We start from the raw sequence: 13,040 nt of genomic DNA, 5'->3' as shown, positions 1-13,040 counted from the left end.
CCTCAGGCGATCCCCGTGGGGTATTGCCGTGTTGTTGACGTACACGTTAATGTTGGGTGGTGAAGTCTTTATTCTGCGCTGGTCTGGGGGTCGGAGTATTATTATCTGCGATTTGATCTGCGAGCACTCTAAACCCGCGTCAGTCACATGCTGGACGACCATGTCAGCTGCCTTCTGCAGGGTCTCTTCGATTTGTCCGTCGGATCCCGTGGTCATCCAGAGCATAATGTCGTCGGCGTAGAGACTGCGTCACAGGCCGGGTATCGTGACAAGTTTGGAGGGTAGCAACTTCATTGCGAGGTTAAATAGGAAAGGTGATAGAACACAAGTGACGAATGCCTGAATGAACTTGTCCAATATTTTAACGAGCACGCATGGGAACCTGGGACACTTTCACCAGAATGGAAAGAGGCATCAATAGTGCTGATTCCTAAACACGACAGAACGCCACTTTACAGAACCTCCGTCACATTTCTCTTACATCCTGCCTCGGTAAGCTTTGTGAGAAAGTAATTCAAACTCGACTAGTAAACTATCTAGAGGATCGATGTATTTTTCAGACCCACATATACGGCTTCCGCCCGAAACTCTCAACGCAGGAGTTTTCCTCCGGCTGCGGGACAGAGTCCTATGCGACATTCCCTCGGGTGCGGAGCACATTCTGGATGCTCTCAATTTGAAGAGCGAATTCGATACCATGAGTCATTAGCTCATACTACAGGAACTGAACAACACCAACTGTGGGGAATGGACATATAACTATATCCGTTCCTTTCTCACCGGTAGGACAGCCATGATAGGCATAAGAGACACCAGATCGTCTGCTTTCACTATGCCCAATAGAGGAATGCCTCAAGGAGCCATATTATCACCACTACTTTTCAACATTGGTATGGCTCACCAATGGGTATGGCTCGCCCGACAGCTCGAGTCCATACCAGACTTGGGCTATGTCCTGTACGCCGATGACATCACGCTATGCGTGAAAAGAGGCTTAACTCGGCCTCAGGGGGGGGGGGGGTTACATGCCCGAACAAGCCCCCCCCCCCCCCCCGTCGGTACAGTGCAGCTCGATATTACGCACCGAGCGAGTGTCCCCCGTCCAGACACCCTCCTGCCATCCCAGGTGCCCGACACGCCCCGGGAACACCAGTGTCGCGAAAGACAGCGCTACCCACCGCCACACCCTCAGTTAATTGTAAGGAAAGCGTATGAGTGGCGCCGCCTGCAGACAATCACATACCACATATACCATACCTAAGGTTAAAACACGCAATCCACCCTACCGCATACGTGGGCACTTGCCCGTGGTGCGGAAGAAAGCCAACTCTCGCCCACATTACGTGGGAATGCGAGCTCAGGCCACCTAAAATTAATCCGCCTCACATTCCGGCGCAAAATTCGGAACGGAGCATTGGGAGACCTGGCTCGCCGTCGAGCAAAGGGCACTCCTCGTCCAAGCACGGCGGCCTGTTGAGGTCAGTGGAGCTCTGGACCAGAGGCCCCACCCACCGGCTCCTTATACAATAAACGTTTTACTGCGATAGCAATTATAGGGACACTCAAAGCGGATTTCTGCCGTCGGCGTCGGCGTCGCCGTGAGGTTCCGTATGACGTCAAATGGCGATGAAATCCTCGCCGCGCGCCGTATGCTTCATGTGCGAGTGAACGCGCGAGGGACGCGTGGTATCACGGGGAACGAACGCACGGCGGAAAGCAAACGCGCGTTCTGCGCCGTGCTCCCCGAAGGGCTGCAGAATTAAGCGTCTCTTTCCTCCTTTACAATCACCATATATATAGAGCAAAAGCGACGACTTCTTCCGTCGCGAGAAAGTCCGTGGGGGGATGGAAGGGAGGGAGGGGAGGCGACGTTTAGCTGAGGCAACAAATGCGTATTTATATGAAAAAATAAAAGTTGGTGTCACACACATTTTTATGTCATGTGCTTTGACATCAGCAATGACAAAAAGTTGTCGCAGTTTCACCTGAGAGGCGAAGCATCAATTGCGATAGCAAATTTGTAGAGCTATACGGAGTAATGACAGTTGCTGTATCAGCTGTATAAACTTGGACATGCAGCAGCACCGGCAACACGCAGAACTGTTGTCGACGCCGTCAGCGTTTTGCCCACGTTCGCACAAAATGCGTGCGGCATTGTTGACTGCTGCCGGAGCCCTTATATAAATAGGCACTTTGTGACGCAGCTAACGTCGCTCCCTTCTCCCCCCCCCCCCCCAAGGTCTTCGCGCGTCGAAAGAAAGGCGCGTTTGCTCTACATCATAGGGTGATTGTAAAGGAGGAAAGAGACGGCCTACTTCTGCAGCCCTTAAGGGTGCACGACAAGAACGCGCGTTTGTTCTCCGCAGGCGTTCGCTCGCCGTGAAATATAAGCGTTGCGCTTCTTCTGCCGCCGTGACGTTCGCGCTGCTCGCCGTGAAAGCACGTACCTAGTGTCCTTGAGTCGAAAGGTTCCGAAGGTCGAATTGCTCCGCTGATCTTCTTGCGAGCACCCTTCGAGGGGCGCGGCTCAGCGCCAGTCGCGCGATGGTAGTAGTACGCTCTGTCGATTGCCCTTCTGACCACCTCCGCCGCATACACGCGTTCGGTCCGGCGACGATTTTCACAATGTGACGTCGGTCTCGACGCTTAATGTACAGGTAAGGAATTATCAGCTGTGAGGGCGATTGTTCTGCCATAAATACATTTAGCCAATGCGTGTTTCAGGCATTAGCCTCAGGTATATTTTTCTTAGGCCTTAATGGGTTAAGAGAAAGGAGTGCTTAAATTTATGTTTGATGTGAGCCAATATTCTTTCTTGGCACATAAAAAGGTAATCTACACCGATCATGTCCTCTCTTGCTTCGTTCTCTTGTTTGCTGATTTTCCTTGCCTGTGTCTACAAGAACCTTCACATGTGGCCTTACGTCCGTACGACAGCAATCATTTGTAAGCAACCAACGCTCTCCTGTGAAGGGAAATTTACCCGGGCAACCTGTCCTGCTATGACTGTGGCAGCAATCACCTTCAAGGTACATGTGCGACCCCCTTTGCTGGTCTTTGTCACTCTTGTTAATTACACATTCTCCATCTTTACTAATTTATTATGTAATAAATTTTGATTATGTCACATGGTGTTCATGTGACAATGACTTCTCATACCACTAGTCGGGTGCCAGCGTTACAACGACGCGGTGTATCGCGGTAAGAATGTTGTGATGCATTTTAGCCTGCATTCGTGCTTTGTGCACGGCACTGCATGAGCCGCTAATGTGTAGCTTTTGTTAAAAACTTTATAACAGCGTATTCTCATTTAATTTTCAATTGCGATAACATGCCATACTCTACGAAATTTACTAATGGGTAGCATGGCAAAGAACTGACCATCATTTCTGCATGATGCTCCGCAAGTAAGGGGAGATATTTTACGAGGATCACCCACAAAGTAAGTTACAATGCACTTTGAAATGATGCCTGGACATCAGAAAAAAATGTTTGGAATGGCGGATTAATTCATGCACAGATTGTTTTTCCAGGTGTGCATCATTCGACAATTTTTAGGAATTCATTGTAGCACGGCTTTGTTTTGTTAGGTGGTGTCATGCTTTCCGCCACCTGTAACTGAAATCAGGATGTCATTTATGCCTGAACCGCAGCATTGCGACAAAACGTTTCCCTGCTAGAAGCCACTTAATTTCTCAGGAGATCCAGCAGGGCAATGTTTTGTCAACAATGATACATTGCATGCAGAAGTGACATCCTTGTTTCAATCAAACTACACATTAGCATGACATCGGCATGCGAAACAAATTTTTATTTATTTAAAAAATAATGGTTACAGGCGGTATTATTCAACCCGACTATACAAACCGGACTACGGACATGTCGGGTTCATATAGTCCCTAACCTTTCTAATAAACTTCCTCCTTGTCTTTCTCTCTCTTCAGTCGCAAGTAGCGCTGTGACCTTTCTTTTTCTCCGGCCTTAGCTTATGTCCCAGTCGTTTGCGCTCCGAATTAGCCATGCTTCCATACCAACTCGCCCATTTTTCGCTTTTGGCATTCAATCGATTGGCCAACGCAAAATACGCTCGTTGACCAGACAGGCTGTGCTACAATATTTCCATGCTACAGCTACTTCCTACATACAAGATGTTTGACATCTGGAAGTACTACCTGTCCATCGCTATCCAACAATATAAACACTTTTTCTGTTGTCCACGCCTCAGTTAATAAAAACATTGACTCGCCCTGCCGGTCCTGCGAAAGTGGATTTCCAGCGAAACTGTTAAAAGCCAGTACTACAACTGCTGAGGGGGATATGCAATGCTTTATTGCTTTAGAGTAATGGTAGTAAAAGTAATTTAGACTAATGGTAGTAATGGTAAATTTGAGAGCACGCAGCCGCCCATAGCGCTGATGCAACACCATTTAAATCAGTTGCTAGGTTGGTTCTTTTATATACGAACGACTAGGGACGTCACTCACCACGTTGCAAGCTACCGTCGGCGCGGCAGTTCGCCTAACAGTAATCTTTACCGGGAAACATATGCGGGGAGCGCTACGTGCTTCGCTTAGGGGTTTTAGTACCTCTAGACGTCCACTGCAAGAAAAATGTCTTGATCAAGACAGCTCCTACAATTTTGAATTAGCCTTTTAAGACACCTTTTAGACACCAATGAGCTGCTTTTGTGTTTTAATGGGTAGAGTCCTCTAAATGCTGTGTATTATTGTCAGCAAAACTTCGCTACAACAAAGTGCGCCGCGCATCAGCCAACCCCACAACGGAGCAAGTCGGCGCCGCGGCAGCTTCAACAGAGGGAGAGAGAGCATACGCTAGAGCACTGCACGGGCTCGGGCTTACCCAAAAGCCCAGGCGCAGGCGTGGGCCAGGCCGGGCCGAGTAGGGCAGTTTTTCCACGGGCTCGGGCACGGCTTGTGCTTTTTGACCCGGGCCTGGGCCGGGCTTTTTCTATTGTTCTATTGTTCGTTGTTCCATGGCCTGCACCATGAACCAACGAGATGCTTTCTTTCTCCATTTATTCCATCCATGCGCTGCGCTCACGACCGGTCGTGGCAGCGCTTCGGCTAGAGTGTACAAGTATACGGTTGATTGGGACGAGCGGCTGGGGCGGCGCATGCTTTGCAGTGAGGCGCTCGACGCAGGAAAAATACTGTGGCGGCACTTCGATAGAAGTGGATTGGGCAGCATCAAGGTCGCGCCATTGGAAACTGCTGGCGATACTGCTCGGCAGGGTCATTCGTACTACTTCGCGCGCTGGTATATTAGCGTTCAGACCGCTCAAATGGTGTTCATAATTGCATAGACATGAATTGATGCCTTAGGAATAAATTCCATTCATTCTCTTCTTTATTTTATTTTTTTAATGCCGCTTGGTGATGTTTTTCGGTCTCGGGCCGGGTTAGGGCCGGTTTCGAGCCGGGCTCGGCCCGGGCTCGGGCCTAAGGTAAAGGGGTGGCGGGCCGGGCCGGGCAGGTAACGTAGGGTCTCTCCATAAAACTTTTGGTCGGGCTCGGGTGGGCAGCCTAACGTGAAAACGGGCCTGGGCCGGGCCCGGGATGAAAAAATCGGCTCATGCAGTGTTCTAGGACATACGCCACAGATAGCCGACGCGATCAACGTAGTCTAGAAGCGTCGACAAGATACGCGAAGGTGTCGAGAGAAAGGAGAGAGAGGGCGCGCGCCGAAACACCCTCTCAGACCCCGTGCACGGCAAGCAGAAAGAGAGAGAGAGAGAGACAGGAGTAAGACAGCCCGAGCGTGCGCCAACAGATGAGTCACCAGCCTCCTCGACGACGCTCCGACGGCCGCGCTAGAAAACGCGAGAAATGTCTAGAAGATTCCGAGGCTTTGTACGTGCTACGGCATCACGACTTCCTCGGAAGGTTGTAGAGGCGCCGGCGAACGCAATAAAAGCGCCGTGCGGGAATCATAAGGGGGATCAGACCGCGCCGCTGAAGAGATGTGACGTAAATACCGGCTATCTGAGGAAGAACGGGATTCCACGGCAAGCTAACCGACGAGTTCCTCGATCGTCTGCATTTCCAGAAGAAGTTCCTTCTTATGCTATCTTCGACTGGTCGCCTCCATCCTCCGAATCAGAGTCGGGCAGAGCCGGCGTGTCTCGAACTCGGAGGCAGAGGACAAGCGTGCAAGTCGAACGTGGGACTCGCACTCAGAGGAGGAAATGCAATGCGAAGTCACGTGGCTACAGCAAAAATCCAGTTTCGAGTTGAAGCCGTGTCGAAGCCAAGCCAACGCCCCTGATGCTTCCAAGCAAAATGGCGGACGAGCGGTTACGACCGTTTGGTGCGACCGCGACCGGCTTGGGTGCGACGGTGGAATCCAAAGCACCGTCGCCAACAACTGCGTAGGTTCTTTTTCTGACAATGCTTGCGGGCGGTAAGTTTTTGTTAACTACTACACTAAACATCTGTGTGAATACTTGAACTGCTGCAAAGCGGTTGTATTTCTGAACATTGCCGTTGTATTGACCTTTGCTTTGTTGCCGGAATTTCGTGCCGCTGTCATTAGTTGAAAATAATGAAATTCTGCGGCTTAACTTCACAGAGCCACGATATGATTATGCAGGATCCCGTAGGTGGTAGACTTGGTATTGTGACCACGTGAGGTTTTTTAACGTGCATGCTATTAATCGCGAGCCTCTTTCCTTACGATTGCGTAACGAGAGATACTGTTGAAGTCGTGTACGCGTGTAAGCCTAACACTAGTGTTGACAAACAATCTTTATTGAAACACTGTTTATTGAAACCATTTAGCGTAAACAGTTTATTTGTGGCGACGCAGTGGGCCGGTTAAAGTATCGAGCGTCGTAGCTATCCCCTGAGTACTGACGCAAACGATGTAGCGCTGGCATGTTTTTGCTAACTGGGCTGACGATGCTCGCCAACTGCTGCTTTTATCTGGCGTGTGCGCTTGGAGTGTATATGTCGTTGTTCCGTGAAAAAAAAAAGGCTGTAGACATGAATTCTCCAAGCATGGTGAAAAGTTTGTATATTTTACCATTGCTGCAGTCAGGCTGTAGCACTCCTGCTACTGGTATGTAAGAATTTATGCAAAGCAAGAGCCATGAATATTCCCTGAAAGTGGAGGTGTTGGGATGTCATGTCTCGAAAGCGCTTTGAATATTTTTGTGTCTTGGCACATAGCTAAAGTTGCCACTTGTGGAAGCCTGAAGCTGCCTCTTGCTTGTCTAGATGTTGCAGTGCACTTTTATTCTACAAGGCATTTGCCTGGGATGCTGAAAGTTCTGTTCATATGTCAGAATGGCTATCTTTGTAAAATAAATGCATTTTGAAGGAACGTTTAGCTTTTCACTTTGACATGTGTAATCATTTGTTTTGCTAGGTTTACCTTCTGTATGTTCTGTACCTTCTGTTAATATAGTAATTGTGCACCCATGCTTTGAGACTGTGGGCATGCACTTCCATTCGTGCATTTTCGCATATGTACTGTTTGTGCCTATCGCATCCGAAATGTGAAACGCTGCAGTGCAGTGTCAGCTTGTAGTGTGCTTACCGTTTAGCTATAAGGAAAGCAAAGGGCCACGATCCATCCATAGCCTACCTAGATATTAAGTATTTGCACACGTCATTTTACTATTGTTTCTTAACACTGACACTCTGTTTCAATTTTACAGTCATTTGAAGTTGAAAATCTGGCACAGCATATATGATACCCATTGAACTACATTATTATGTAACGACAAGGAGTCAGTAATTCAGCACGGTTTGCATAGACGCAGCTGTTTGAACTAGTTGACATGGAAAAATTGGGGTTGCTCACTTACAGCTGTCTAGGCTTGCACACCGAACACATTGGTGCACATTGTTCATTACACAGTGCTTCGTCATGGATGTTTTAATGCCTGTGAAAATCATATCTATTCACACTGCACAACTAGCTTCTCCTTTCCCCTAACTGTTGTGAAAATATGATGCCTATGTCTACTCCTCGTCTTGCACATAACATCATGCTGCTTCAGTAGATATTAATGGTTACTGGCATATTTTACCAACTATCCAAGTTATCAGTTCTATTATGTTAAATTAGTTTCGGTAAAAATTGCGTACATTAAGCTCACTGCTCGATCTGCTCATTTATTTGAATTTGTATAGAGATTAAGTAGCCTCGTATAAAAGGTGTGCCTTTTTGATTTGTTCCACAGGCAGTGCAGCCACTGATGACCTGTCAGGAAATCCAGCAATAGAGCAACATCGACAATCTCGTGGTTCCTCTTCTGTAAATGGTATGTAAACATTTTCAGCTCGTTACAATAACTACTTCATGAAGGTCTTGATGAGAGCTAGTTGGTTCATATCTAGAACTGAGGTTTGAACAGCGTGAATAAAACAAGGACACCAAGAAACAAGTACCACAGACAAGCGCTGACTGCCAACTGGAAGTTTATTTCAAATTCTTCAGCCAGTTATACTTTTTACAGCATAGGCATGCGCACACCAGTCACATAAACATCGGCAAAATCAGAAACATCATAATCTGGCATGCAAAAAAAGCTCGACATAATCTCGCTTTGTTGGAGAAAGAAATACTTTTTTTTGCATTACATACTATGATGTGGATTTTGCAGATGTTTATGTGACTAGTGTACGTATGCCTTTGCCGGAAAAGGTATAAATGGTTGAAGAACTTCAAATAAACTTCCAGTTGGCAGTCAGCGCTTGTCTGTGCTATTTGTTTCTTTGCGTCCTTGTTTTATTCGGGCTGTTGAAACCTGTTAGTCTTCAGAACACTTACTTTAAAAAACTGCTGTAATGTGTTAAAACGCTTTGAACGCAGTCTAGTCTCCCTCACATGCTGACACCATCTCCAGATGCATAATTCCTTTAGGAAAATTTTACACTGCATTCTTCATCTATCAACCAACGCACATACTCTAGCAGACAACACTTTAGTCTCAAGTCTAAAGACTGACCATACGTGGCCCTTGCGCCACAAAACACTACATTCATCATCACTTTAGCCTAAAGTGTTGCTCTTTAATGTTACTTTGTATTCGTTCCATTACCACCTCAATGCTTAACGCCTCCAATGTATCCTTGTTCAAGGAGGTAAGGCAACAGTGACTGCGCTGTTCGTATTCATTGAGAGCAGCATTATGTAATGGTGTCTTTGGTAACTTTTCTCTGTTCAAGGCAGTCTGGAGGTGCACCTTACAGAATATTGTAGCAGTGCCCTACACGTATTCAGTTCATTTAACAAATTTTACTGTACATTTGGCTTTTTGTGCAACAAACCTTATTTTATACAATGGTACCTTAACAACTGTGACTCGCAGTTGTCTGTCACTTTATCTGAAACGTTTCCCATCTTATTTACAGCTACCTGGAGTGATTGAGAGACAAAGCTGCTTCTTGATTATTATGCTAGGTATGCGCCATCTGTGGGGCCAATGAAGAAGTTTAAATGCAAGAGGGAAATGTTTGAGCAAATTGGCCGTGATATGTTTGCTTTACTAAATGTTGTGCGAACTGGTATTCAGTGCGAGACTCGTTTTAAGACCATTGCGAAACGCAAACGCAATGAAGATCGCAACAATCGCACGTCTGGCCATTCACGCTGCAATGTGGTGTTTGAGGAAGAGTTTGCAGCTATTCGAGCTATAGATGACAGCCTAGAACCAGAGGTTCTTCGGGGAGTAAAGAAAGTGACATACAAGAGAGTACCTTCTGCTGCACATGCCACTGCGGAGGACCCAAACCTCGTGTCATCAGTATCAGCAAACCTGGATGACAATAGCCAGGGCTTCATCAACACAGCACTTCCAGAGCAAGTGGAAAATGGCAGGCTTCATTGTGATGGTACTACACCCAAAGGAAGACCTGCGCGCCCAAGAAATCAACGGCCAAGTACTGACCGTATGAAACATATGAAGATGTTTTTTGATGAGATGCACAAAATCAACGAACAGCGCGAAGCTCGAAAAGAAGAAAGAGAAAGAAAGTGCGAGGAAGCACGTGCACAGCGACATCAAGAAATCCTCCAAGCACATGCAGATTACATGGACGCACTGCGGAAGATCGACAAGGAAAGGAGAATGAGCACACAGCGAGGCACACCGTAAACAATGTTTACAACATAATTGCATATTTATTTAAACTCCAAAGCAGCTGGACATTTTTTACGCGAGTAGCGTTTTTTTTTTCATTGCAAAAAGGACATGCAGTTCATTTCAGAACCATAAACGCAACAACTGCTTGCGTCAATAAAACTTTAAAAGCACTGTGTCTTATGCCTTGTTCATAAATAAGAGAAATGCTTCTTGCACACTTTTCTTACACCATCATGACAGAATGAGCAAACTTATAAACGCTGTGCCAGGTTGCTCCGCTTCAGTTCACCAAGGCGCCGCAGGGCTGACTCTCTCTGTGTCGGTATGGACTGGCTTGCTTCCTTGCATTCTTCCTCTCGGAGAATGCGATGCTGAGCGATCTCTTGTTGTCTTTCCTGCAGGTCGTCATCAGTTAGGATGTCGTCAACATTTAAATCCCCAACGTCAAGGCAAATATTGTGCAGTGTACAGCAAGCAATGATGAATTGCGTTATCTTGTCCACAGTTTGGAATTCAATGTACCGCAGTTGGCGGAACCTCTGTTTGAGGCGGCCGAATGCGTTCTCGATCACGACACGCGTCGAAGAGTGACGGTGGTTGTACACAATCTGCGCATCTGTCATGGCACCAAAATCTTTGTATGGTGTAAGAAGGTGTTCCCGTATTGGATAGGCAGCATCTCCAAGAATGTGGTACTGGTTGATTTGGCAGATTGTTGGCAGATCCTCGTTCACTGTTGACAGCCTAAGGACTCTGGCATCGGGGATCTTGCTGGGGGTGCCTGTAAAAACGTCTTCAAATCTCGCATTGCTATCGCATATGCCTTGCATGGTGATTGAAACTTGGTCATGTCTGTTTGTGTACGTTGATCTGAGTTTGTTGTTCGGGCACCTGATTGGAATGTATGTTCCGTCAATACACCCAAGCACGTTGGTAAATCCAGCACCCTGAAGAAAGGTATGTTTACCATGAAGTACCCACTATCTGCTCAGTAATGCATGCAGACCATTGCAAGTGCTAGTCACATACAAAACATGAAAGAACAGTGAATGACAAAAGCAACATAAGATGTGTAATAAACAGACAATGTTTTTATGCTTTCCAAGCCATTAAATTAATTGAATGGTAACACACAATATTACTCACAAATATGCGAGCCAAAAGCAACGACCCTGGGAAAATGATGAAATCCGCAACTAGTACCTGTACCGCTCATTTCAACCAGCCATATTGGCCTCAACACGTTCTTGGTTTCATATGATCTTGATGCAAGTGCTCAGTATGTGTACAATGGGATCCATCATCTCTTACGTTTGTTTCCAATGCATGCACCAAAAAAGTAAACTTACCTTTTCAAATTCTCTTGCAACAGCTTCCTTGTTGCTTGAAAAGTAGATCTCCTCTGGTGCAATGCTGCACATGAAGTCGAGAACCCTATTTATAATAACCAGTTGTGTTGATTCAGCTGTATCAAAAAGAACAGACACCTCCCTCATGGAAGCCTTGTTGGCCGCATACCTGGGTACATGAAAGAAATGAGCAGGTCATGAGCAATCAACTGCACTACTGCATAAGGAAATGCTACAAGGTTTACCGTGATGTACCTTCATCGCCGTGCGTTCGTCAGCTCTTCACATCTCATGAGCACTTTCAAACTTTGACGTACCTAACACATAATCATGGTCATATTTTGTTAAAATACACAAGGTAGGTAGCAATAATTCGTTCACGGGGGCGTCATGCATAAAGCGATATTATCCGGCTAGAGCACGCGAGTTTTTCATTTCCTGAACATGGGCAGTGCTCGTTGAACGTTGACAGAAACGCGTCGCACACGACGTGTATCATTAGAGCACGAAATACAGACATATCGCCCTTAAAGCGTCCTACACTGTTTCGATATTTGCTTCATTCACTGCCACACGTTCACATTTTCTTATTACATTATGTTCAACGCGCCGCTACACAGCGGTGACGCACCGTGCAGCTAAGTCATTGCGCATTTTTTTCTTCAATTCGCGTTTCATTCCGCATCTAAGGCCACGCTTGAAGCAGAGTAAAGGCTGAATCATTACGGTTTCCTTACCAATAGAAGGAAAGCATATGCTCCTCGGCCGTTTTGCCTGGTGAGCCACCGTGCCGTTTGTTCGATGGGAAGAAGCTGCACTGGGAGAAACGCTCAATTAAGGCGTAGCAGGATTTCCTAGGAAGCCGAAAGTTCCTGTGAAACTGACGAAGAAAGCATATTCAGTGTACATGAAACACGGTATTTCGCTGTAACGTCCTACCTCTTTCTCGGAGTACATCCGCACAACGTTCTTCACGTAGCCTGTAGCCTTCGGTATTCTTTTAGGCATGTCAACAGCTGGGCAAATTTCTGCTCACAAGTACGGTTGAAGTCGTCGTCACTCTCGGAGCTGTCGCTGCTGGATTCCACGTAAGCCAGCAAAGGTGAGGGCATCAACGCAACGCTCAAACTGTCTTTTATTGACATTTTTACAGCGAAACAACGCGGTCCAAACGACGCAAAAACTTCGCGCGGCACGTCGCGACGCTGTGTTTGATACCGGAAACGCGAGACCGGAAACGCTCTCGGTCTCCGCGACTGTTCCGACGACAGGGCTCGGAGTGCCTCAGAGCGCTCGACGCGGGAGGGGGCGATCGAAAAGAACCAGCCGAACGCAAGGCGCGCACCCTCTTTCAACCAGCCGAAGACAACGCCGCTCGCGAGAGCGCTCTAGTAGAGCACTGCACGGGCTCGGGCTTACCCGAAAGCCCGGGCCGGTGGGCCGGGCCGGGCCGGGTAGAGGAGTTTTTTACACGGGCCCGGGCCGGGCTCGGGTTTTTTGACGCGGGCCCGGGCCGGGCTCGGGCTGTCTGCGAGTTATTCTCGGGCTTCTCAACTCTGAAAAACATGTATTTTTCGGTC

The 13,040-nt window shown here is 47.2% G+C and overlaps 1 protein-coding gene across 1 annotated transcript; it reads right to left on the bottom strand.

The window, feature by feature from the left end:
* Window positions 1–10,362: 10,362 nt before the first annotated feature.
* On the bottom strand, window positions 10,363–10,941 carry LOC125941969 (uncharacterized). Its single transcript, XM_049659848.1, has one exon. The coding sequence runs from the start codon at window positions 10,939–10,941 to the stop codon at window positions 10,363–10,365; it is 579 nt and encodes a 192-aa protein (XP_049515805.1).
* Between the last annotated feature and the right edge of the window lie 2,099 nt (window positions 10,942–13,040).

The sequence above is a fragment of the Dermacentor silvarum genome, unplaced genomic scaffold (genome assembly GCF_013339745.2).
Source record: "Dermacentor silvarum isolate Dsil-2018 unplaced genomic scaffold, BIME_Dsil_1.4 Seq74, whole genome shotgun sequence".
Lineage (NCBI taxonomy): Eukaryota > Metazoa > Arthropoda > Arachnida > Ixodida > Ixodidae > Dermacentor > Dermacentor silvarum.
This window is presented reverse-complemented; position numbering and strand designations above follow the sequence as displayed.

Excerpts from the sequence above, each read along its gene's own strand:
- LOC125941969 (XM_049659848.1), bottom strand. The coding sequence starts at position 10,941 with ATGCAAGGCATATGCGATAGCAATGCGAGATTTGAAGACGTTTTTACA.